Raw genomic sequence first — 27,975 nt, forward strand, 5'->3', positions numbered from 1 at the left:
GGTTTTTGAGTCTCATTAATATTCTTTCCACAGCATATTGTTGCTTTTTTAAACACCGTTCTTATAGCATTATTAAAATAAAATTAAAAGAGCTTGTGTTGGTTTGGAAAGAAAGTATCAGGTGTAGCTTTTAAAATCCAAACTTGGGAAACCAGGGAGATTAGCACTAGAAATGAATTTGGGGGCAAAAGCATTCCTACTTGCTTGCATCCGGTATCCCTTCCTTCAGCTTCCCAGACGCTGCTTCTGCACGGATCTCTGATCACATGACTAGCACATTCAAAACACCCTTAGTGGCTTCCCACTGCCCATCAGACAGTTAATAAAACAGCCTGACTTCACTTTCGAAGGTTGTCATTGTTTCACCTACTATTGTTCTTTTTCATGCATTTTACTGTCTGGACAAAAAAAAGTCTTGTGTTTCTTATGGATGACCCAGATGTCTCACACTCTCCCCTCCACATCTTTCCCCGTGCCATTTAAAACTGTGCATTTTCCCAAACTGGATTCAGTTGTGGTGCAGTCTTCTCCATCTACATTTCTCTTATTTACTTCTTGCCACCTTTGTGACAGTTGAATATATGTGCCACATCCCCCATGAGACTATGTTAACTTTCTATTTTTTGTGTATTCATTCCACAAGATAGTTAGCACCTGTGTGCAAGCCCTTAGGACACCAAAGCTACCCCTCTCCTGTCCAAATGGAGCTTGAAATCTGATGGGGAGAAGAGACAAGCAAGAAAAGAAATGAATAGGTACAGATGATGGTGGATGCCACAAAGGATGCATACTTAGAACCATGTCGAGTGCAGATTAGAGGGCACATGGCTGAAAGTGAGGAATGTCTTGTGAATGCAGATGCCATTCCCCCAGACCCCCAGTGAGATTGACATTGAACTTTCTTTCCAAGGGAGAGGGTCTGAGTGGATGTTTGTTGACTGTCCAGCAATGATGCAGCAAAATGCAAATAGCCATGTATTAATCCATCCTCCTGTCTGGACAACAGGACAGTTAGTTTATGGCAAGAAGACGGTATGTGCAGTGGTTCTGCCGTGTGAAGTTGCTCATTTATCATCTCAGAACTTTATTACAGTTAAGGAGGACCAAACTCTAGAGATTCTAGATCACTAACTGTGGTGAAGGGGCTAGGATTCTGCACTTTCATCAACCTCCCAGGTGATTTTGGAGCAGGAGTTAAAGGTACCACACTTGGCAAAACATGGTGTTAGCAGGTATCAACACCGGGCAGTAGAGTGTAGTGGTTAGGGGCTCAGAATCTGGAGCCAGGATGTCTGGCTCCCCACTCTATGAAGCTGCGGGGTCTTGGAGGAATACCTGAGGCTCCCATGCTTGCATGGCTTCAGGTGTTATGGGGATAATGCGGATGATCCACCATGAGGGCTACGGCACATCCCCTGACCTTGCCTGTTTGCCAGCATTTCTGGTTTTCCCAGTGGCTTTGGTTGGCTACTTTCATCAGCTGCGACCCCTGATCCCTGGCAGTAATTAGCAGAGAGGCTGAGGCTAGAAAAGTGGTGTGACCTCACAGTATGCAGTCTGAAATACAGACATCGGATTCTGCCTCAGCTGGCTCAATTTTTCTGTTATGCCTTGGCTTTTAAGGCTTTTTGACAAAAGACCAGGGTGATTGATAAGTTCACACATGTGTGAAAATGAGAAAGAGAAGAAAGCTCAGAAAGAGATGCGAGTCTGTTTATGTGGATAATTAAGGACTAGAAAAGACGCTGTAAGACAGCTGTGGGCTATTCGTGTCAAGAGTTGAACTGGTTGCAGTTGGCTTGTGTTGTTTTGCACGGGGACTTGTTTGTGTATTGTATTGTCTTGACTTTTCAAACTCTTATTTGTTTCCTGGGTTTCTGGAAGCTGAAGGACAGATGGGTTCCTTTTGATTCTCCTCACTAACTCCACAGTAGAAAAGGGTGTTCGGAGCGGCCAGCAGCTCTGCCCAGCCGCGCCTATCAGACTGGGGCAGCCGGAAATGCTGCCCGCATCGGCAGTGCTGGTATGGTGCCCATCAGGCGAGCAGACAAGCCCTAAGAGACTCACCTCAGATACGGATTTGAACCTTCTCCAAGCCTCTGGAATTTTAGTCAGCAAATTTTAACTGGAATCTAGATAAGAATGGCTTCTCTAATAAGATTCAGAGTACTTCCTGCCGTTAAGTCAAAAATACCACGTATTCAGGGAAGAAAGTCCGACAGGAAATCTAAAAATTAAAATAGTGGAAAGATATTCTTTTATTGTTGAAGAAACACATTCACGACCTTTGGTGTTTATTGCCATGTATTGGGGAAGAATCTAGAAAATAAGAACGTGAGTGGGGGGGGTTGTGATCCACCCCATTTTGGAAAAATATACTTTAAAAATGAAAAAAGAAAGCCCTGCAGATAGTTATACTTTTAAGTAAGGGTTTTTTTTTCAAGGTGAACATTCTGAGGAATAAATATCATTTTTCGAAATGTATAAGCCAGTTTGGTAACTCGGAGATTAAATTCACTGTCATTAAATAGCTGTGTGTACCAAACACTGGGTTTTACTTCTAAAGCCACACTAACCTTGTAAATGAATAACACTGTGACCAATTTATAGGCGAGACCAGAGAGGAGGAGAGAGAACGGAGGACACTTGGCCTACCTTATGTTCGTGGAACTCAGTCCTGTCTTTTATTGCACTGTGGCAGTGTCTCCCTAATAAATAAGTAGGAACCTGGAGAATCCCAAAGCATTAAGAACCCTAAACGTACATGTCTGTCTCTCCTTGTCCCTGGGATGTTTCCTGAATCAGAAGTCTGACAACATGTGCAGGATTAGGATTTACAGAACCGAAAAAAGAGATAGGAAGTGAAATTTGGCTTGTTCCCCTGATTGCTTGACCAGTTTCCTGTGGTGCTGCCTGGAAAACAATTTGGACTCTATGATGTTACTTCAAAAAGTTCATGGAAAATGGATTAGAAATTTATTGTGGTGCAAAAGAATTTTGAAATCCATGCATAATTTTTTGTAATGTTTTCCATGAACTTTCTTTCCAAAGACCTCTTTAAACATGGATTTCAAAAGCTTTTTGCACCAAAATAAATATATCTTTTAACCATTTCCCAAAATCTTTTTGAAGTACCTTGGAATAAAAGTAAAAATACCAATGTAACATGGAGGATTAATACATCTTGTATCATGACTAAGTTTAAAAATCAGTATTTGGGGGGTGGTGCTGTGGCAAACCGCCTCCTGCAGTGCCAGCATCCCATATGGGCTCTGGTTTGAGTCCTGGCTGCTCCACTTCTGCTATGGCCTGGGGAAGCAGTGGAAGATGGCCCAAGTCCTTGGGCCCCTGCTTCCATGTGAGAGATCTGAAAGAAGCTCCTGGCTCCTGACTCCATATTGGCTCAGCTCCTGCTGTTGTGGCCAGTTGGTGAGTGAACCAGCAGATGAAAGCCCTCTCTCTTTCTCTCTCTCTCACTCTCACTTTTACTCTCACTCTTTCTCTCTCTACCTCTGCTTCTCTGTAACTCTGCCTTTCTAATAAATAAATATATCTTTAAAAAAGTCAGTATTTGACCATTTTAGACAGTGCATGTAGTAAATTTAAAAATTAACACATGGAATTGATGCTTTGTTTGGCAATACTAAAAATTTTTGGTTTGCTCTTTTATAAAATTACAAAAGCACATTAGAGAAAAAGCTTGTGGATGATGCTTATATACATTAAGCAATATAGTTAACATACTGTTTCTTAATCACACCTTTTGTCAACACTGATTCAACCTGGAGTTACTACTAGTAATAGTAATAATAATAGCAGTAGTTTACATTTATTTGACACGTACTAGATGTCAAGTCCCGTCTTTAAAAGAATTAATTTAATTCTTCCAGACAAGCTTAGATGTATCTAGAGCTGATGAGGAATGTCAAAGGATAGATAATCCTCTCAAAGACTGATTTCCTTTCTCCTTGTGCCAAACAGAGTAATTTAATTAAACAAACTCAGACAAAATCTACTTTTCTTTTTTTTTTTTTTTAAAGATTTATTTATTTATTTGAAAGGCACAGTTACAGAAAGAGAGAAAAAAATAGAGACAAAGAGAGAGATCTTCCATCTGCTGGTTCACTCCCCAAATGGCTGCAAGGGCCACAGCTGAGCCCTTCCAAAGCCAGGATCCAGGATCCAGGAGCCTCTTCCTGGTCTCCCAAATGGGTGCAGGAGCCTGAGAACTTGGGCCATCTTTGGCTGCTTTCCCAGGCACATTAGGAGAGAGCTGGATCATAAGTGGAGCAACTGGGAATCCAGCTGGTGACCACATGGGATGCCAGTGTCAGATGGTGGCTTTACTCACTATGCCACAGCGCTGGCCCCTTAATTTTTCTCTATGTCTGTGAATTATTTACAGTTTTGAAAACTTAAATGCTCTTTTCCTAAATGATGTTTTCTAAAATCCCAAAGTAATTCATTTGGGGAATAGCTATCTTTAACATTTTTGAAATGCTACTTTTAGGAGCATTTCCTCTAATATACGCCACTGTAATGTAATTATACCCAAGTAAGGGCAATTTCAAAGAACTTGTGAAATAGTGTTAATAGAGTAATTATTACTATAAAAATATCATCATCATCATGCTGATCCCAGAAGACTTTCAAGGTACAGTGTTGTAGACAAGTTTCTCTTCTTACCACCTTATAATTTATCTATGTGCATGAATGAGTTGGGCTGACACTTTTTGGTTGATTTTTTTGACTTACTCTAAAGAGACATAAGTGGTAGTATACCCAACATAATTTTAATAACTGTATGTAAAACAATAAAATGAAATAGTTGATGATGACATGAGTTTCTCTATAATTGGTTATATATTGATGAATTTTTATCACCTTTTTTTAAAATGAATAGAATGATCCTTGATGACACTCATCCTGGAGATTTAAACACACATAGATTTCCCTTTTGATAATTTCATCTCCTTGGTCCAGTTTTATAATAAATATTTTTACATTTGAGGTAGAATTCTAACATTGAAGAACCAACAGTTTTCACCAACAGAGATGAGTCTGGCACCGAGCTGCTATTTGGCAGCAATGACATATATTAGTAGTATCTGTCTAGTTGTTTTCCTTAACGGTGCTCTAAATTTAAAATAGTCTAGAAAAGTATTATAATAACTCATAGGAAAATTTAATTAAAATATGTTGAATTCACTGGAAAAACAAAATTGAACTCTGGATTCCAATCCTGATCCATCAACACTCTGTTCACCCTTTTATTACTCTGTCTTCAGATGCCTCACCTGAAGAATGAAGGAATTGGACTAGATAACTCCCACATTCTCACTATTCATGAGAAAATATGTAACAGTCAAGGTGAAAGGGTTTGAAGTCTAGTTAGATCTGGGTTGGAACTTTGACAAAATTCTCTCAGCCTCAGTGTCTTTGTTGTCAAGGGAAGTGACATTTGAGCTTGCTTTCGATTGTTAGGATACTCAAAGGAAAATGTTCCTCATTATGATCGCTTCCCTCCTGCAGGGAGGCATTTTGATTCAAGCACCTCATTCTGATGTTAAATCTCACTGTGTGTCTGAATACTGGTTTTGCTTTTTGTCTTTTTCTTATATAGGATTAACCAGTTCTTTGACTTCAGGACTCTGGATTGGGCTTAACAGTCTGAGTTTCAACAGTGGTTGGCAGTGGAGTGGTGGAAGTCCCTTCCGATATTTGAACTGGTTACCAGGTAGGGTTGAGTCTGGCTGTGGTTGAACTGATCCAAATTGAATTTACTTGGGTACCATGAAGACATTTATGATCTCACGCGGGGTCTCAAAGGGAAGAACTTGGAGTCTTTGCCCGTTGGAGTCCATTTCTCTCCTTGCTTTGGAATTTGCCGGCTAGATTTGAATACACTAAAACTCTTAATGTTAAACAAGCTCCCTGGGATAAGGACTTGTTTTTCCAGAATCACCACACAGATCGGTACAGGTCTCTGTTTAAAGTATAAATTCTCAGAGTATCCTTGACTTGTTAGGTATCCTATTCAAAAGCAAATGTTGCAGCTACTCTTGACCCTGATTTCTAGCTATAGTAGGTACTGACACTATCTACTTGATGTTGCCTCGACCTTGCTGTCGCCGTTGGAATGTTCACGCAGCAACAGTGATGAGTTTGGACCTGGCCCTTTCATCTTTTTCTGTGGCTGACCTTTGATTCTCTGTTCATTATTTTTTGAATTTTATAATGTCCTGATTGAAAGTGTTTTGTGGCCGGTGCCGCGGCTCACTAGGCTAAATCCTCCACCTTGCGGCGCTGGCACACTGGGTTCTAGTCCCGGTCGGGGCACCGGATTCTGTCCCAGTTGTTCCTCTTCCAGGCCAGCTCTCTGCTGTGGCCCGGGAGTGCAGTGGAGGATGGCCCAAGTGCTTGGGCCCTGCACCCCATAGGAGACCAGGAGAAGCACCTGGCTCCTGCCTTCGGATCAGCGTGGTGTGCCGGCCGCGGCGGCCATTGGAGGGTGAACCAAAGGCAAAAGGAAGACCTTTCTCTCTGTCTCTCTCTCTCACTGTCCACTCTGCCTGTCCAAAATAAATAAATAAATAAATAACTAGAAAGAAAGAAAGAAAGTGTTTTGTGTATCTCAAGCCATAGATAATGCTACATACAATTCAAACATTATATATTATATCTACAGACATAAAAATTGTGAATTTCAGTGAATGCCAATTATTTTAGGTTGCAGAATTTCTCATTATCTTGAGTTGTGGGTATTTGCAACATTGCTGTCACTGTTACAATGATCTATTTTCTCTGGTTTTTGATAAAACAGAGCTGGATTTAAAATACTGTCTCCATCACAGATTATAATATCCCAAACAGTACTTTCTTTTGACAACTTGTAGTTTGATTGTAGGAAAATACAGTCAAGGGATGATTAAACCTTTCACAGCTTTCTAATGTTTGAGAGAACAGAAAATGCTGTGAACTAATTATTTCTACATTGTCATAACTTATAAGTAACAGAACATAAAAGAAGACTAATTGCTAAATACAAGCTTCACAGCTAAAGCAAGTATTCAGAGAAAGCAAAAAGACCAATGATAATTTTTCATTTTGTTCAATACCAGTGAACGTAATGTACCATCTTGGATCATGAGGAAATAGTGCAGTTAGCAATTAATGATATCTGCTGTAGGAGAGGAGAGGAGTAGCATATTGGTCACATCTTTATCAATTTTGCTATGGATGATACTCATATGATGTTCCTTGATATGGTCAGACTTCTTTTAAAGCCTCTAAATGAATTTCCCATTTGTCCCAGAAAACAGAACTCTCCATTTTCTATACTGATTTATAAAACTATATTCCAAATTGGTGCTACAGCATATATGATGCTTTAAATTTGTTATATTTTACTATGAAATTCCTCTTTCAGTGCATTTCTTCAATGTGGATGGTTGTTTTTTTTTAAAGATTTATTCATTTATTCAAAAGTCAGAATTACAGTGTGTGTGGGGAAGGAGACAAAGAGAGAGAGAGAGAAAGAGAAAGAGAGATATCTTCCATTCTCTGGTTCACTCCCCAGATGACTGCAATGGCCAGCAGCAAGCCAGGCTGAAACCAGGAGCCAGGAGCTTCATCCTGGTCTCCCCTGTGGATGAGGGGCCCAAGTACTTTGGCTATCTTCACTGCTTTTCCTAGGTCATTAACTGGGAGCCAGGTTGGAAGTGGAGCTGTGGGGACGGGAACCAGCGTCCATATGGGATGCTGATGTTGCAGGTGGCAGCTTTACCTGCTTACACCACAAAGTGGCCCCTGTTGCCTGTGTCTCAAGTGTCAATCAACTATTTTCTTTTGGAATATGGGCTGTATATATCACAGAATGTCCTTTTTTACGGTTTAAGACTTAACTTGTTTGCATGTCCCGTCAGTCAGATTAAACTAGAGGATGCTGATTGGGCCGAATCAGATCATTACATAGTAATAATTATTTATTAAGAAACTAGAATTTATTTTTCTCTTTTTTGCTAAATTATTATAAACACTAGGCAAGTCATTTTATTTGTTTTTCTGCTTGAGAGTTTTCTGCTTGAGGGTGATATTTAACCACTTACATTCTATCAGTTCAGTGAGAATATGTGGGAGGTTAAATTTGTTGATGGTGAGAATGAAACAAACACTCTTCCTTATTAAATCAAATTCCTGAGGAGCAGGTGCAAGATTCAGTCACTTTCTCAAATAGTATGAGAGTTTCTTTAAACTAAAATTAGAAACATCATGGAATACTGGTTATTGTAGAAATTGTTTAGACAAGCTTTTAATTGAGTACTTTCCAAGTAATGCATCTATTAAAATCTACTTACATTTGTAGAAAGGATATTTTACATTAATGATATATTTATGTGAATTCAAATACGGAGTTCTAGTAAACAGTTAAAGGCCTGTAATCAATATTCTAAAGTTGGTAGTTGTATTGTATTGATAAGTAAACATTTTGTAAGGTTTGCTAACAACATAGTAATAAGTAACAACTATAAAATGTATTATTGTTTCTTGAAAACTTGTAGAACTGAAACCTCATCTGTTTGTTCAGTTGCCCTGTTATCTTGGTCACAATCTAAATACATTTGAAAAACCTCTTTATACTTCTAATAATTTCTTTATGTTTTTCAAATAATCTTCAGAATATCTGATATGCGCTTCATTGAGCAGGTTGTATAATATCCATCTTGTAGGAATGGGGAGTGAAGTTCAGGCACAGGTTAGACACATGTCAATGGTCACAAAGTAGAATTGTTAACAGAATATGGCTTATTCGTCCTGTTTTCAGGTGTGTGATGCAGCTAGTTTTTAGAACACTGGTCTTAAAATCATGTTTTAGGGTACAAAAAGCATGAGAAATTTCTCAATGCATGTGCCCATTGCATTAGTGACAGTGACTTTCTCTGGCTCCTTTAACAGTTTGCACTAAGCAGTGGAGGAGGGGTTAGCTGCTGAAAGTGCTTTTCAGTAGTCTGAGATGAACCTGCTGAAAGTCCTGATTCTGGGAGGATGGCATGCCGGGCTTCCAGTGTCCCTTCCCCTGTCTTTCTTTCTTGTCTCCTCTCCTTTATTTAACTGAAGCTGTTTCCTCCATGTTCAGAGATTCCCCAGCCTGAGCCTTACAGTTAAGTTGACTTACTTTTTTATGGTGGGTATTGAAAATGTGTAATGCCATTTGTTTGGAACATTATGTTTTTTAGGTACCTCTTTATGATCCATAATCTAACCCAGCAAGATTATTTGCTTTAAGGGCTAACTTTCATAGTTATTAATGGGAAAAAGTCCATTTTAAGGAAGTATACGTGTATGATCAACGTTTCAGGCACTGGAATGACCCAACCATAGGAAACAAATAGATACGGATCGCGTCTCTTGCGCTGAAGTCAGTGAATACTTATTTGGGAGTTTGTAGCCATTACATTCTGAGGATAAACATGTGAAGCTGGGGAGCGAAGGGGAGCTACCTAGCTACCTACTTTGAATCGTAGAGTAACACCACTTTACCTTTTCCTTTTCCTGAAAGGAAGTCCATCGGCAGAACCTGGAAAAAGCTGTGTATCACTAAATCCTGGAAAAAATGCTAAATGGGAGAATCTGGAATGTGTTCAGAAACTGGGCTATATTTGCAAAAAAGGCAATACTTCTCTGAATTCATTTGTTATTCCCTCAGGTAAGTGATCTGTTTTGTCTGAAGTGTGTAAGATGTTGGAATTTAATTTAACGCATAAGATGATAGCGTGGTTGTAACTAAAGGGAATGACTCCACAGGTTTTGTTGATAGTCTATAGAGTAAACTTAATCAGAGTCCTATCAAGTTTCTTTTTGTTGGCTCCTACCACTGAGTTTCCATTTCCTGAATGTGCCACAGTATTTGGGCATTGTGCAAAGCCTTTGACGGAATATAAATGATTTTACCTTTGGTTGGTATTATTCATCTGTTACAGGTGAGGCAAAGGTAAGAAGAGAATATATAGAACTTATCCATATGACAAAACTGGAATTCAGACTAGAAAATAAATATCTGAAAGAGACTTTATATTATTTCCTCATGGGTTTATCTGAGTCCTAACACTATTTAATGTAACATCTTATTCTGAAATCTTCACAGAATAAAGTATCCTAAAAATAGTAATCTTACATGAATGTGAAATTCTAGGAAAAAATTTCAATTAGACTCTTCCTTATAATTTTATAGAATAATTCAGCTACTAAGGCAAGAAAGAATTCTTTCTCAATTTGACAAAAGCAAACTATTTTTTCAGTATCAGCTGATTTTGGAGGACACCTAACATTGTAAATGGTTTATTTCTCTATTTTTTCTGCTTAGGAAACCTGATGGTGTGATATTTCTGACTTTTTTCTTCTTGACTCTTAAAAGCAATTCCATTTATTTAAAAATATAATTGACATTGATAGAAATCCAGAAGATACAAAATGAGGAATAATGTTTTCCTCCCACTTCTTCCCTTGAGCACCCAGCTCCTCTCTGGAGAATAAGCGTTGGTGGCTGTGCATCCTTACCTGGTTATTCTATGAAGCTATAACCAATATGGTTATCATTATATTTGTCTGTTTTATTCAGGTAGCAACATCCTATCCATTTTGTATTTAAGTTTTTCCACTAGCAATAATTTTAGACATCATTCTGTGCATTAATAAATAGCTTCTGTGTGCATTTATGGATGAACAATTGCCATTACTGAGATCATATCTTGCTTTTTGCTAGTCACCTCTTAATGGAAGTTTAGCTTTCTTACAACATTTTGTTATTACAAATAATCCTGAAGTGACGAAATTGTTTCTTTAATTTTTTATTAATTGTTATTCTAATAGTGCACATGCCGTTTCATACCTGTGACACAGCTCCTAGAAGTGGAGTTCCTGGATCAGGCAGAGCAGGAATGTTTGGGAGCTCAGTAACAATGGCTATTGCCAAGGTCTCTAGCAGAGGCAGGTGAAGGTCCTGGTTACAGGGTTTCATTATACTTTACAGATTCTCCATAATGACTGTGGTGTGTCTCAGGGAGGCCTCCATTGTTTTTGCATTTTTTATCCTCTGTTCTATACTATAATACTATAATTCTTTCTTGGAAGAGCTTATACACTTATTTCTTTTTATTTATTTATTTTAAAAATTTATTTATTTTTTGAAAGGCAGAGTTACAGAGAGGCAGAAGCAGAGAGAGAGAGAGAGAGAGAGAGAGAGAGAGAGAGAGAGATTTTCCATCTACTGGTTCACTCCCTAAATGGCTACAGTGGCCAGAGCTGAGCCAATCCAAAGGCAGGAGCCTGGAGCTTCTTCAGGGTCTCCCACGTGGGTGCTCCCAAGTACTTGGGTGAACTTCCACTGCTTTCCCAGGCACATTAGCAGGGAGCTGGATCAGAAGTGGAGCAGCCTGTACCCAAACGGGCGCCTGTATGGGGTGTCAGCATTGCAAGTGGTGGCTTTATCCACTATGCCTCAATGCTGGCCCCAACACACTTCTTTAAAGACTTGGAATGGGCACTCTGGGGAAGAGGAGAATCATTATTTTATAGCTCCTCTGGTTCAGGAGAAAGAACTCTGTCACTTAGCCCTATTACTTAACCCTCCAGTTTTAGGTTCCTCATTTGTACCGTGGAAATGTTAATGAACCATTCTTCCTGCAGAATCATGTTCCTATGGTCAAGCAGTCAGTCAAGTCTTTTTTCTCTATAATGCCTCCCTAGCTCCACTGACTAACCTTCACCTCACTTTGGTTTTTGAAAATCTCTATAATTCTTGGATTATTCTCTTATTTCTTATTTCAAATAAACTAGAGCTTAGAAAAAATCCTATCAGAGATCAAATTATGCAGTGTATGTGACTGATGGCCCCACTGGGTAAGAATTCAACCTCATGGCTTTAGTCCTTGCAACACTACCTTGTATGCCCATAATTCCAGGTCTCTAGAGTTGTGCTGTCCACAGCCGCTAACCACTTGTTGCTGTAGAAGCTCATGAAATGTAGTCAGTGTGAACTGAGATGTGCTGCAAGGGTAAAATGCATGCTGGATTTCCAAGCAGCAAGAACAAATGTAAAGCATCTAATTTTTCATTGCATGTCAAAGTGATAAGATTGTAGATATATTGAGTCAAACACAATATGCCATTAAAGTGAAAGGTGCTTGCCTCATTTTCTTTGTATTTACTGTGACTACCAGCACATTTAAAAATCTGCACGTGGCTCACATTGGTGGCTTGCATGGGCATTCCTAATGGAGAACTAAGCCCTAGAGGAACAAAGGATATTTTGGGGCTGTCCCTAGGAACTCCCCTTCATTTCACTTGAGATAGTTGTTTTAAGATACTTTTCTTTTGGGCCGGTGCTGTGGCTCACTTGGTTGATCCTCTGCCTTGTGGCGCCGGCATCCCATATGGGCGCTAGTTCTAGTCCTGGTTGCTCTTCTTCCAGTCCAGCTCTCTGCTGTGGCCTGGGAGGGCAGTGGAGGATGGCCCAAGTGCTTGGGCCCCTGCACCTGCATGGGAGACCAGGAGGAAGCACCTGGCTCCTGGCTTCAGATCGGTGTAGCGCCGGCCATAGCGGCCATTTGGGGAGTGAACCAACCAAAGGAAGACCTTTCTCTTTCTCTTTCTCACTGTCTATAACTCTACTGTCAAGAAGTTAAAAGACTTTAAGGAAAAAATATACTTTTTTGATTTAATTATTTATTTTGAAAGTTGAAAGTTGGAGTTACATAGAGAGAAGAGAGAGAGGTATAGCCAATTGGCTACAATGGCTGGAGCTGTGCTGATCCAAAGCTAGGAGCCAGGAGCTTCTTCTGGGTCTCCCATGCAGGTGCAGGGACCCAAGGACCTGGACCATCTTCTGCTTCTTTCCCAGGCCATAACAGAGAGCTGGATTGGAAGTGGAGCAGCTGGGTCTCGAACCGGTGTCCATATGGGATGCAGACAGGCTGTTAACCCGCTGCATCACAGCACCAGCCCCGTTTTAAGATATTTTTCAAGTTCACCTGTTCATTTCTTGAAGCCCTTAGCATTGGCTGACATTATTTTCAGTTTCTCAGGCAGTACAATTAAAATATCCCACCAGAGGGCTGCAGAGCTTTGCAAACATCGCCCCCACCCCCCCGCCACCCCCAACCTTTGGTAACTGCTGAGCGTGTGTAGAGTCTAAATTGTGTGGAGGGAATCGAATTTTTAAAGCATGAATTTTTACACTACAAGAATACAGTGTTTGGGTATTATGATGGACTATTTTCTTGAATGACTACTAGGCACGGAATTTGGGGCTTAAACAAAGATATTTCAGTCCCACCTTTAAGGGAAAATGGGATGATTCATTCAGAGAATAACATAGTACTCTATATTGAGCATTTACAAAGGCAGCATATTTGGGCATATAAGTGTGAAATTTATATTCATTTATTTTTATGTTTTTAAAAGCTGTATTTAAGGCCGGTGCCGCAGCTCACTAGGCTAATCCTCCACCTTGCAGCGCCGGCACACCGGGTTCTAGTCCCGGTCAGGGCGTCAGATTCTGTCCCGGTTACCCCTCTTCCAGGCCAGCTCTCTGCTGTGGCCAGGGAGTGCAGTGGAGGATGGCCCAAGTGCTTGGGCCCTGCACCCCATGGGAGACCAGGATAAGTACCTGGCTCCTGCCATCAGATCAGCGCGGTGCGCTGGCCGCAGCACGCCAGCCGTGGCGGCCATTGGAGGGTGAACCAACGGCAAAAGGAAGACCTTTCTCTCTCTCTCTCTCTCTCTCTCACTGTCCACTCTGCCTGTCAAAAAAAAAAAAAAAAGCTGTATTTATTTATTTGAAAGGCAGATTGAGAGAGAGAGAGAGAGAGAGAGATATCTCCTATCCACTGGTTGTCTTCCCAAATGGCTACAATGGACAGGGCTTAGCCAGAGTGAAGCTGAAGAGCTGGGAACCTCAGCTGGGTCTCCAGGTGGCAGGAACCCAATATTTGGACCATCATCCATTGCTTTCCCAGTTGTATTAGCGAGAGCTATATCACAAGTGGGGCCGCTGGGAGGCAAAACAGAACTCCAAAATGGGATGCCAGAGTCACCAAGTGGCGTTTAACCCAGTTGCACCACAATGCTGGCTCCTTTGACCTGCATTTAGTAGTACAGTCCCTGTCTACAGAGGTGCTACCAAATTGCCTTATGAAATAATATCCAGAAAATAGTAATAATAAGCTGCCATGTATCAAATAAAACTTCAATTGTTTTTCTGCACCAACATTCATTTCACCTTATCCTGTTTCAAGTTCAAGGGCATACAGGGACAAGCAAGGTAAGTCTTTCTCTTCAAGCATATTCACTGCTGTTTACCCCAGGTCATTACTCTTCAAGTACATTTCTGCAATATGCAGTCAAGATTATGGAATTTGACTGTGGTGGTCAGTAGCAGCAATGAGGATGTTGACCACTGGCTTAATTAATAATCGCGCATTATCTCTATACTTTTCTACCTCAGAGGAACACAGGGAAAATGGGCAGCTTAATATTAGTATTCACAATATGTAACTTTTTTACATGTATGGATGCTTTTGTTCAGGTGATGTGACTTGCCTAAGATCATACAACTTGTGGCAAATTCAGATTTTGCCTGAACTATTTCTGAATTTCTATCCCTTTCCTAAAACATGTCATTTGGGGTAGGGGCAAGGAAATACTAGTGGGTCTGTGCAAGGCACAGGTGGCTTCTCACACTGCTCTGCGTGTGAGGGCTTCTGGTGATCTCCATCCCCTACAATTGCCTTCTTTGCTTTATCTGTGATCTCAGGAGTATTGACTCGTTTTTGAAGAATAACTGGCTCCCTCCCAGAGAAATAGGGTGTGTCTTACTGTACCTATCAAACCTTTCAGACCTCTGTTATTTGTTTATTTAGTGCATAATATATGCTTACTGAAAGTTTGGTAATGTTAAATGTAGATAAATTGGACAGTCTATTATATCTTAGGGTGGTCTTAATGTAAGTACAACTCTTTAGAGAGAAATTTCCCATTTGACTTCATTCTAAAGTAAGAAATGGGTTCATTGACTTTTTAGTTACAAACCAAACAAAATAGAGTATGCAACTATATATGCCACAAGATAAAGTGAACATTACCTTTATTTGTCTATGTCTATGAACTATTTCATATATAGAATCTAAGAAAATATTTTCATAAAACCTTCTCTTTTAAATGCTTTTCAAACCTTATTTTTATTTTTTTTTTTTTAGAAAGTGACGTGCCCACCAACTGTCCTAGTCAGTGGTGGCCATATGCAGGTCACTGCTACAGGATTCACAGAGAGGAGAAGAAGATCCAGAAAGATGCCTTGATTGCCTGTCGCAAGGAAGGTGGTGATCTAGCGAGCATCCACAGCATCGAGGAGTTTGACTTCATTATCTCTCAGCTAGGATATGGTGAGAAACCTCAAACTGATACTACACTTCGCCCCAGGCTTCTCCCCTCTACGTCATCTCTGAAAAATTTAATGCATCAAAGTGAAATTTAAGACGTTCAAATTAACTACATTAAAATCTAATGACAAATGCTAATCATGTCTATAATGTGAACATTGTATAGTAATCCAACAGGTTATAACTAAAAGATCATTCAATTAATTTTTTAAATATACTATTTCTTTAAAATATTCAATTTATGGATAGTTTTTATTTTTTTTAACCTATAATCTGGTTTCAGAGCAGTGTACCTTAAACTTTCAATGATGTTTAATTTTTTTGCAATTACTCATGTCTTTGCATGTGTCTTCTTTTTTAAGGCCCACATTTTATCTTACAAGAAAACTCCCTAAATGAACTATCTCAAGCTATGATTTTTCTGTTATTATTACAGCTAATGCTGATAGGGTGATGAACAGTGGGAGGAATGGGAATTTCTTTTTTTTTTTTTTTGGTGTGATTAGGTGTTGGCTTAAATCTTTGCAAGAAATTTGGCTCTTGATTTCATGTATATGGTTTTTTAAATACAAAGAAAGTGTACCAACAAAAATGACAAAAATGTTGGGCAAAACATGTTGGGCATGCTTGTCCTGAAGAGGAGAGGGTTGAGAAACCACATAATGATAATGGGCACTCCGCGGCACTTGTTGATTAAATGATTATCATTTTCATCTTCCACTGATGAGACCGCTGAATAGCTGCAGCTGTTCTTCATTTCCACCCTGCAAAACAAGAGGAAGTGGATGCGGGGATGGAGGAGACGCTTCCTGATGCACAGGATCAGAAATTGAAGGGGGTTGTGTGCCAGAAGACAAACAGCTGAGAAACAGCAGAGTAGTAGCCAACAAAGACCAAAAAACCCAGCACTGCTACATGTGGCGTTGGTGCGCAGTGGAGTTTGTCCTCTTCTGTTTAACTCATTGAGTGTACTTGGCTGTGGGTATGGTCTGCTGCAGTTCATATACAATTTCTTGATTATTCCATGTTCACCTTGCTTGAAAAATTCAGACTAAAGATAATAACCTAATTATAAAGATAATAAAGAACTGAGATATCTAAATAACAGTTACTTAAGTTTATTATGACAGTGATAACAGGTAGTAAAGTTTGCAAATGAATCAGTGGAAAACAGGTTAGTTAAGATGGTTTGGGGGCTACTGTGCAAATTATATTCTACTTTTTATAACATATAGTAATAGGAGAAGCTTATATTTTTATTGCTGTCATTAGATTGGAAAGTTCGGTAACAAAGATTGCTTTTAAATTCAGCATGAGAATGAATTAGAAAAGCTTCCACTTAAAAAATCAGTAAGGATTTATTTATTTAAAACAAAATAATATTGATAAAAGTAAAGATAAGTTGGAAAATTAACATTGCTTCCAAATAAAAAGGCTACGTAGATCTATTTTAGCTAGTTGAGATGACGTCTTTTATATTAATCATGCAAATCCACTGCAAATAGATAAACTAGGACCTGTACACTTAAATTATGACTAAACTTAACTTCCATGATTTACTTTTTTTTTTTTTTTTTTTTTTGACAGGCAGAGTGGACAGTGAGAGAGAGAGACAGAGAGAAAGGTCTTCCTTTGCCGTTGGTTTACCCTCCAATGGCCGCCGCGGCCGGCGCGCCGCGGCCGGCGCGCTGCGGCCGGCGCACTGCGCTGATCCGATGGCAGGAGCCAGGAGCCAGGTGCTTTTCCTGGTCTCCCATGGGGTGCAGGGCCCAAGCACCTGGGCCATCCTCCACTGCACTCCCTGGCCACAGCAGAGGGCTGGCCTGGAAGAGGGGCAACCGGGACAGAATCTGGCGCCCCGACCGGGACTAGAACCCGGTGTGCCGGCGCCGCTAGGCGGAGGATTAGCCTGGTGAGCCGCGGCGCCGGCCAACTTCCATGATTTACAAAAATCAGTCTAACAAAAGTTTTACAAATATATATACTTATATGTTTCTTACATTATGTTTGTAGGATAGGGTGTGCTTAGAAATTATAAAAGTAATAATGTGGGACATTTCGATGAGAAAAATATATATGAAACTTTTAATACTTTATTATAATTATGAGACTTTGGAGTTTTAGTTTTTCATTGATCTTCACCTGAAATTCTTGAGGGGTAACTGAGGTCTTTCTCTTTCTTTTTTTTTTAATTGATAAAAACTTATTTTTTGGTCATTTTTGCATCTAACTTTTCAATTTTTTTGAGGTAAACAAATTTCATGTATTTCATGAATCATATACAGATTTAGGAAGGAGGGAGAGTGTTACTTCTTACCCTACCCTCCCTCCTGCCCACATTCCCACCCTTCCTCCAGCTTCCTTTCTTATTCTTTTAATTTTTACAATGATCTACTTCTGCTTTGTTTTATATCATAAGATTAACCCTACACTAAGTAAACAAGACAGGATTTCAGTTTTTACAGCTGAGTAGTAGTCCATAAGGTGTATATACCACGTTTTATTTATCCAGTCATTGGTTGATTGACATCCGGGTTGATTCCATATCTTTGCTATTATAAATTGAGTTGCAATAAATAAGGTATACAGAGAACTCTTTCATATGCTGATTTCATTTCGCTGGGGTAAATTCCCAGGAGTGAGATTGCTAGGTCGTATGGTAGATCTATTTTCAGATTTCTGAAGCATATCCATACTATCTTCCACAGTGGCTGGACCAGTTTACATTCCCCCAACAGTGGATTAGGGTACCTTTTCTCCCACATCCTCACCAGCATTTATTGTTTGTTGATTTCTGTATGACAGCCATTCTAACTGGGGTGAGGTGAAACCTCATTGTGGTTTGGATTTGCATTTCCCTGGTGGCATTTCATGTGTCAGTTGGTCATTTGAATTTCCTCTTTTTGAAAGATGCCTGTTCTAGTCTTTTGCCCATTTCTTAACTTGCTGGTTTGTTAATTTATTGTTGAGTTTCTTAAGTCTTTATAGATTCTGGATATTCTTTATTAGTTTCATTGTTTGCAAATATTTTTCTCCTATTCTGTCGGTTGCTTCTTCACTTTGCACTTTGCAGTGCAGAAGCTTCTTAGCTTGGTGTAATCCCATTTGTCTAGTTTTGCTTTAATTGTCTGTGCTCCCAAGGTCTTTTCCAAGAAGTCTTTGCCTATGCCAATGTCTTGCAGAGTTTCCCCAATATTCTCCTCTAGTAATTTGATGGTATCAGGTCATAGATTTATTTTTTTATTTTTGAATATTTATTTTATTTATTTGAAAGACAGAATTACAGAGAGAGGTAGAGACAGAGAGGTCTTCCATCTGCTGGTTCACTCCCCAGATGGCTACAGTGGCCAGAGCTGCATTGATCTAAAGCCAGGATCCAGGAGCTTCTTCTGGGTCTCCCACATGGGTGCAGGGGCCCAAGGACTTGGGCTATCTTCTACTGTTTTCCCAGGCCATAGTAGAGAGCTAGATCAGAAATGGAGCAGCTAGGACTAGAACCAGCACCATATGGGATGCTGCTGCTTCAGTCCAGGGCTTTAACCTGCTGCACCACAGCACTGGCCCCAGGTCATAGATTCAGATTCTTGAACATTTTTTGTTGATTTTTGTATGAGATATAAAGAAGGGTCTTATTTCAAACTTTTTCACGTGGAGATCCAACTTTCCAGGACCATTTGTTGAAGAGACTGTCCTTTTTCAAAGGATTGATTTTAGTTCCTTTGTCAATTGTTGTTTAAGATTGCTTTAGCTATGTGGGCTCTCTTGTGTTTCCGTATGAATTTAGCATCATTTTTTTCTAGATCTGAGAAGAATGTTGTTGGTATTTTGATTGGGATTGCATTGAATCTGTAAATTGCTTTTGGTTGTATGGATATTTTGATGATATCACTTCTTCTAATCCATGAACATGGAATATTCCATGTTTTTGTGTTTCCTTCTATTTATTTAATGTTTTATCATTTTCATCATTGATATCTCTTTCCTCCTTGGTTAAATGTATTCCAAGGTATATAATTTTTCTGTAGCTATTGTGAATGGGACTGATCTTATAACTTCTTTTTTAGCCATGGTATTGTCTGTGTATACAAAGATTATTGATTTTTGTGTGTTGATTTTATATCCTACAATGTCACCAAACTCTCTTATGAATTCCAATATTCTCTTAGTGGAGTCCTTTAATCCCCCTATGTATAGAATCACATCATTTGGGCTGATGCTGTGGCATGGTAGGCTAATCCTCCGCCTACAGTGTTGGCATCCCATGTGTGTGCCGGTTCATGTTCTAGCTGCTCCTCTTCCAATACAACTCTCTGCTCATGGCCTGGGAAAGCAGTGGAATATGGCCCAAGAGCTTGGGCCCCTGCACCCACATGGGAGACCCAGAAGAAGCTCCTGGCTTCTGGCTTTGGATCAACTCAGCTCCAGCCATTGCAGCCTTTTGGGGAGTGAACTTGTGGATGGAAGTCCTTTCTCTCTGTCTGTCGCTTTCTCTGTCTGTAACTCTACCTCTCAAATAAGTAAATAAAAACTTTAAAAAAAAGAATCTTGTCATTTACAAACAGATAACTTAACTTCCTCCTTTCCAATTTGTATTCTTTTGATTTCTTTTTCTTGCCAAATGGCTTTGTCTAAAACTTCCAGGACTATATTGAATAGCAATGGGGAAAGTGAGCATGCTTGTCTGGTTACAGATATTAGTGGAAATGCTTCCAATTTTTCACCATTCAGTAGGATGTTGGCTGTGGGTTTGTCATAGATTGCCTTGATTGTGTTGAGAAATATTCCTATTTTTTTAGAAGACCTATTTATTTCTCTGAAAGCAGAGTTAGAGAGAGAGAGAGAGAGAGAACAAGAACGAGAACAAGAACGAGAATGAGAATATCTTTCACCTGCTGGTTCATTCTCCAAATAGCCACAAAACCCCAGGGCTGGACCAGGCCAAAGCCAGGAGCCAGGAGCTTCCTCTGAGTCTCCCACATGGTTGCAAAGGCCTGAGCCCCTGGGCCATCTTCTGTTACTTTCCCAGGCACATTAGCATGGAGCTTGATCAGCAATATAGCAGCTGGGACTCGAACTGGTGCCCATATGGGATGCCAGTTCTGCAGGCCATGACTTAACCCACTGTGCAACAGCTCCAGCCCTGGATTGTTCCTTCTATACCCAATTTGCTTAAGGATGTTGTATTTTTGTCTTATGATTTATTTTATTTATTTGAAAGGCAGAGTTACATAGAGGCAGAGGCAGAGAGAGAGACAGAGGCCTTCCGTCCTATGGTTCACTCCCCAAATGGTTGCCACGGCCAGAGCTGACCCAATCCAAAGCCAGGAGCCAGGAGCTTCTTCCGGGTCTCTCACATGGGTGCAGGGGCCCAAGCACATGGGCCATCTTCTGTTGATTTCCCAAGCCATAACAGAAAGTTGGATTAAAAGAGGAATACCTGGAACTCAAACCAGAGCCTATATGGGATGCTGGCACTGCAGGCAGTGCAGGCACCATGCCACAGCAATGGCCTTAGGATGTTATATTTTATCAGATGCTTTCTCTGTATCTATTGAGATAATCATATAGTTTTTATTCTTTAATTTTTTAATATAATGTATAACATTTATTTATTTGCATATGTTTAACTTACCAGAGATAAACCCCACTTGGTTGGTGTGAATGATCTGTCTGATGTGTTGATGGATTTGATTAGATAGTGTTTTGTTGAGGATTTCTGTGTCTATGTTAATCAGGGATGTTGGTCTATAATTCTTTTTCTCTGTTGTATTTTTTTCTGGTTTAGGAATTACAGGGATGCTGGCCTCATAGAAGGAGTTTGGGAGGATTCCTTCCATTTCAATTGTTTTGAATAGTTTGAGAAGAATTGGACTTAGTTCTTCTTCAAATGTCTGATGATAGAAATCAGCAGTGAAGCCATCCAGTCTTGGGCTTTTCTTTGTCAGGATGGTCTTATTTACTCATTCAGTCTCCGGGTTGGTTTTTGGTCTGTTTAAGTTTTCCAGTTTTCCATGTCTTCATGATTCTGTTTTGCAGATTGTATGTGTCCAGGAATATATTGATTTCTTCTAGATTTTCCAATTAGTTGGAATATAGCTATTTGTGATAATTCCTGATGATTCCTTTTATTTCTGTGGTATCTGTTGTTACATCTCCTTTTTCATCTCTGATTTTGTAATTTGGGTCTTCTTCCTCTTTTTTTTTTTTTTTTTTTGGTTGGGGCCAATGGTGTTTCAGTTTTTTTTTTTTTTAAAAGAATCATCTCTTCATTTCATTGATCTTTTGTATTTTTGGGGGGAGGTTTGTTTTTGTTTCTTCTTTAATTAATTATTTCTTTCCTCCTACTAATTTTGAGTTTGGTTTGTTGTTAAGATGCATTGATAGCTCATTTATTTGATGCCTTTCCAATTTCTTGTCTTTTTAAAAAAAAAAGATTTATTTTTATTTATTTGAAAGTCAGAGTTACACAGAGAGGAGAGGCAGAGAGAGAAAGAGAGAGAGAGAGAGAGAGAGAGAGAGAGATCTTCCATCTGCTGGTTCACTCCCCAATTGGCTGCAATGGCCAGAGCTGCACCAATCTGAAGCCAGGAGCCAGGAGCTTCTTCTGGGTCTTCCCCTGCAGGTGCAGGGGCCCAAGGACTTGGGCTGTATTTTTCTGCTTTCCCAGGCCACAGTAGGGAGCTGGATTGGAAGTGGAGCAGCCAGGACTCAAATTGGTGCCCACATGGCATGCTGGCACTGCACGCAGTGGCTTTACCTGCTACAGTGCCGGCCTCTCCAATTTCTTGAAGTAGGCATTAATTGCTATAAACCTCTCTCTTAGAACTGCTTTTGCTGTATCCCATAAGTTTTGATATGTTATATTGTCATCTTCATTTGTTTCCAGGCATTTTTTGATTTCCCTTTTGGCTTGTTCTTATGTCTACATATTTTCTAAAGATTCTTAAGTTGTTAATTTCTAATTTCATTCCATTGTGCTCAGACAAATGCAGCAGATGATTCAGTTTTTTGAACTTGCTGAGACATGCTTTGTGGCCTAGCATAGGATCTATTGTAGGGTGCAGAGGATCTGCCCAGTGCCGTGAGCCTGCCCCATTCAGAGAGTTAGCAGAGATGTTCTCAGAGCCAGCTGCCTGTGAGTGCTCTGCTTTGGCAGTGTGAGCCTCGGAGCCTATGATATATTGAGAGGATGGGGGCACCTCACAGTCCTGTGTGGGTGCCCAGCCCCCTGACAACCCTCCCAGCCAAACTCAAGTCAGTAGTTAATGTGAATTTTTCCCTTTGCTAAAATCCCTTGGGCACTTGCAGGTATGAGAGCCACCACCGCCTCTACTGGTGTCAAGTTGGCTCCTTCTCCCCACCAGTTGCCAGATGCCATTGTTGGGGAATTGGGAGAAAGAAACAGGATTTTCTTTCACTGGATTATGCGGGTTCTCTGGTCCCCCACTGGGCTCCAGGCTGGACTCGACGTCAGTGTGGCGTGCAAGGTTCTTCTTCAGCCACTATCAGCAGGGCATGGGTTTTACCACCATCTGCTTTCAGCTCGGTCTCATGTGCCGGCGTCTCCATCAGCCCCTGGCTGCGGGAGTCTTGTGTGTGGTCCCCTCTCGCTGCTATGCGTCTGCACTGGCCACGCTGCTCCACGGCATCCCTCTTCCTTCTGTAGAATTTCCACAGCAAACTTCTCTCCAACTCTCTCCTGGCAATGCGCTTCCTCTTCTTTTCTTCTGCTATTTTCCCCTGGACAAAAGCAGTACATCTTTGCCTCATTCAGCCATCTTGGCATCTCCGTGAGGTCTCTTAGAAGCCTACATCTGTTGCTCAAAAGACCATGATCTGCCAAATCAACTGAAAGCAAAGGGGGCTCATCCCGGCGATGTCACTCATGCTCTGTGGGCCTGGAAACATCTGCTGGGGCTGGCATAAGGCCAGCCAGGGACTTCTCCAAAAGCAAAGTTGAATGACAACTTTTAGGAGGAAGAAACTAAACCACTTACGGAAATTCTTATATATTATGGCATTTTTCTCATTTTCTATCACAGCATGACATTTACATTCTTTGAAGTAATTTAATTTTTTTAAACAGTAGCCACTTTATTTGGTTCACACGTCTATGTGTTAGCAGAGTTTTTTTTTTTAAGATTTATTTATTTATTTGAACATCAGAGTTACACAGAGGGAGAAGGAGAGGCAGAGAGAGAGAGAAAGACAGACAGACAGACAGAGAGGTCTTCCATCCACTGGTTTACTCCCCAATTGGCTGCAACAGCCAGAGCTGTGCCAACCTGAAGCCAGGAGCCATCAGCTTCCTCCAGGTCTCCCACATGGGTGCAGGAGCCCAAGGCCTTGGGCCATCTTCTACTGCTTTCCCAGGCCATAGCAGAGAGCTGGATCAGAAGTGGAGCAGCTGGGGCTCGAACCGGCACCCATATGGAATGCCAGCACAACAGGCAGCGGCTTTACCTACTATGCCACAGTGCTGGCCCCTGAAGTAATTTAATTTAACATTAAAAGATCATGTACCAGCTGGCGCCGCGGCTCACTAGGCTAATCCTCCACCTTGTGGCGCCAGCACACCGGGTTCTAGTCCTGGTCGGGGCGCCCGATTCTGTCCTGGTTGCCCCTCTTCCAGGCCAGCTCTCTGCTGTGGCCAGGGAGTACAGTGGAGGATGGCCCAAGTGCTTGGGCCCTGTACCCCATGGGAGACCAGGAAAAGCACCTGGCTCCTGGCTCCTGCCATCGGATCAACGCGGTGCGCCGGCCGCAGCACACTGGCCGCGGTGGCCATTGGAGGGTGAACCAACGGCAAAAGGAAGACCTTTCTCTCTGTCTCTCTCACTCACTGTCCACTCTGCCTGTCAAAAAAAAAAAAAAATCATATACCAACCATTCATGATGGAATTCCCAATCATACAGATTAAATAGATGTTGAATTGTGTAGTCCTTAATTTCTTAAAAATCTGAAAAAGTTTCTTTTTTAGTCCTGAAATCTTAGACCTTCCATCACTTCAACTTTTCCTATTTTTGTTGTGCTATTTAGAGTTTTTCTTTTTTTAAGATTTATTTTATTTATTTGAAAGACAGAGTTACAGAGAGAGGTAGAGACAGAGAGAGAGGTCTTCCATCTGATGGTTCACTCCTCAGATAGCCGCAATGGCCAGAGCTGCGCGGATCTGGAGCCAGGAGCCAGGAGCTTCTTCCAGGTCTCCCACATGGGTGCAGGGGCCCAAGGACTCGGGCCATCTTCTACTGCTTTCCCAGGTTATAGCAGAGAGCTGGATCAGAAGGGGAGCAGCCAGGACTAGAACTGGCACCCACATGGAATGCCAGCACTGCAGGTGGCAGCTTTACCCACTAAACCACAGTGCCATCCCCCCTAAAATGATCTTGATAACAACTTGAGTCAGTAAAGTAGAAGTGGATTTAAATTTTTGCTATGTTAAAAAAATACAATTTAATAGTAGTCGGTTAGATTTATATAAATAGGCTACCATATTTCCGACAACATGAGTGTGGTTGGCGTGGTAAATTATTTATTTATTTATTTTTTAAAAAGCAGCTTCACAAGGAAAAGGTAATAATAGACCTATGTCAATTTTGTTTTTACAAGTTCCAGGAGATATAATTTATAGGTAATTACAGAATATAGTCACATTCACAATGCAAAGCATACATTACGTAACTTAAAGCTGACAACGTAGAATGTGGTTAGCATCTAAGTCTATAGAAATTAACTCAGGTCAGCAGTTTTTATGATGGTTATGATCACTTTTCTGATGGTTACAATATCAGGGCATAGAGCTGTGTTGATGAAGCACAGCATCCTCCTCTCCTGGTTCCCTCCTGACTTTGCATATATTACTTTTGCATTTTTCTTCCTGTTTAGAGCCAAATGATGAGCTGTGGATTGGCTTAAATGACATCAAGATTCAAATGTACTTTGAGTGGAGTGATGGGACCCCTGTAACCTTTACCAAATGGTTTCGTGGAGAACCAAGCCACGAGAACAACAGGCAGGAGGACTGTGTTGTGATGAAAGGCAAGGTAGGGCCACTTGCATTGCTGATATCTGGTTAAAACTACAGGGGTTTATTTCTTCTGTCCCACTTATTACATATGTTTGTTTAGACAGTTTCTACTACAGGTAGATTGATAGAGATCAACACTGAAACCCAGTTGATGTTCAGTTTCATGATTCTGTCTAAATTCTATCAAAGTCAAATTTTCAAGAGTACTAGAAGGGCAAGAGACAGAAACTCTTAGTTCAAGGATAAAATCAACCATTAACCAATGCTCATATTTGTTCTCATGTTGGGCTCTAAATGCCATCATATAATTATGAGGGCACTTCATAAAGTGTTATTTATGGAGAATAGAATTAAACGATGTATTTTGTTTGATGCTAAAAATATCTAAAATCCATGCATAGTTTAAAAAATTTTATTTTTATTTGAAAGGCAGAGAGAGGGAGGGAGAGAGAGAGAGAAACAGAGAAGCAGAGAAACAGAAAGATCCTTCATCTACTGTTTCATTCCCCAATCTTACAACAAACTGGGATTGGGTCAGGCTGAAGCCAGGATCCCAAAACTCCATCTGGGTCTCTCATGTGGGTGGCAGGGACTCAAGTTTTTGAGCCTCATCAGTTGTCTCCAAGGGTACACATTAGCAGGAAGCTGAATCAGATGTGCAGAAGCTAGGACTCAAATCAGACACTCTAAAATTGGATGCAGGTATCCTAAGAGGCTGCTTTATAGCTGTACTACAATGCCCACCCCCATACTTCTTAAAAATAGTCATTTTCCATGACTCTTTTGAAGATCCATCATATGCATGGATTTCAAAATTTTTGCACCAAAATAAAATTATTTAATTCGATTTTCCCATGACCTTTCTGAAGCATCTTTGCATATCATTTAGTTGATAAACATCATAGCTTTGATCCTACCTTTGGTTACTCTGAATAGATTTAGACCTTGTTAGATCTGTTGTGGGTCTCACAGCCTAGGATCTGTCCTTAGGGAGTTCCATTTGTTTGGTTTATATGGAGATGCTGTATGAAATGATTGCCTCCATAATCTAAATATGACCTTAGTGACAGAAGATTACCATTGGATTGTTTTTGTTAGCAGATGATGAACATGGTGGTTCAGAAGCTGGGTTTTGCTGCCCAACTGCTTGGCTCATTTATAAAGTAGGAATGATAATTGTACCTAGCTTACAGGTTGACATGAGAATTAAATGGGTTCATGTATACATTGTGTGCAGATCCTGGCCCAAACTTAGAGTTCAATAAATATTTTCTTCTATATTTATCATTGTGGTTGTTTGTATTGTGATTAAGTGAAAACTGAAGAAAAGAGTAGGTATGCTTTATCCAAATGGTAGGCAGAGGACACCACAGAGCATAATGCTTGTAAGGAGCTGGCAGAGTGGAGTTAGAGGTAGAAAAGTGGAGAGGATCGTTAGTTAGCATTGAGGTTTAGGAAAAATATATTATCTTGCAAATGGAGAGACCAATCTGCAGTTTGTAATGTAACTCCCTGAAGGAGTGAGCGCCAGATTGCTGGGGTCAGAGAACAAGTGAGAACAGGGGAATGAATCACAGACCATTAGGAAGCTGTTTTTCATCATGTTTACCAGTTACAGAGAAAGGAAAGGTAAGCATAACATGAAATCTCTAGGGAAGGAGAGGGTTAGAGATCTGCAGCAGAGTGCAAGGTTGAGCCTCAGATCCAGGAGGACGCTGGTCAGTAGAAAAGGAAGAAGAACGGAAAGATGTTGGTGGTTTCAGGTTTATTTTCCAGTTTGGTGAACTGGGTGAGGGGAGTTTTTCCTGGATGGTCTAAATGTACCTGGTTAACTTGAAGACAGAGCTGACTGTGGAGACTGAGAAGTACAGGCTGTGTGAAAACCTCTGAGAGCGCCATCATTTAAGGACTTACCACATTTTAGTTCTAGCTCTCTCTAAACAGTGGTTGTCTGCCTAAGATGTAAAACCTATAAGGGCTACAATCTCTTTCTATATCTTTGTCAATTTACTTTTCTTTTTTGTAGATGCTGTAAGCTTGATAATAACCTTGAACCTTAGTTTTCCTTCTCTAAGGCACAATTATGAGAAAATTACATCAAAGTCAAATAACTCAGAATCTTTTTCTTTTTTTTTTCCTTCTTCACTCTTTGTAGGATGGATACTGGGCAGATAGGGCCTGCGAGCGGCCCCTAAACTATATCTGCAAGATGACTTCTCGAACCCAAGCTACAGGAATAGTGGAAGTAGAAACAGGATGTAGGAAAGTGAGTACAGAATGTGTGCAATGAGTTCAGGTCTGCAACTTTTGATATAGTTGGCTTTATTTTTGCATGTGAAAGTGCTTTGTTATCATCACAGTTAAATGTTTTAACTGTCTTAAAATGTTCAATGGTTTATTGTACGTGCTTGGTATCACTGTTCTCACTTAAGTTTTAGGAGTTCTCTATATAGTTAATATGGGGGCATACATGGTTGGCAGCTCCTTTTGGAATGTCATGGACTTGGAAG

At 40.4% G+C, this 27,975-nt stretch overlaps 1 protein-coding gene across 1 annotated transcript in view; it reads left to right on the forward strand.

Moving 5' to 3' along the window:
* The window catches only part of MRC1 (mannose receptor C-type 1), a 113,241-nt gene that overhangs the window by 24,577 nt on the left and 60,689 nt on the right, over window positions 1–27,975 (forward strand). Inside the window, exons 5-9 of the mRNA XM_002717356.5 lie at window positions 5,624–5,737; window positions 9,560–9,706; window positions 15,255–15,440; window positions 25,324–25,481; window positions 27,621–27,731. Of these exons, the coding sequence (XP_002717402.1) occupies window positions 5,624–5,737; window positions 9,560–9,706; window positions 15,255–15,440; window positions 25,324–25,481; window positions 27,621–27,731 (716 nt within the window). The remainder of the gene's footprint in view (window positions 1–5,623; window positions 5,738–9,559; window positions 9,707–15,254; window positions 15,441–25,323; window positions 25,482–27,620; window positions 27,732–27,975) is intronic.

Source organism: Oryctolagus cuniculus, chromosome 13 (genome assembly GCF_964237555.1).
Source record: "Oryctolagus cuniculus chromosome 13, mOryCun1.1, whole genome shotgun sequence".
Taxonomy (NCBI): Eukaryota; Metazoa; Chordata; class Mammalia; order Lagomorpha; family Leporidae; genus Oryctolagus; species Oryctolagus cuniculus.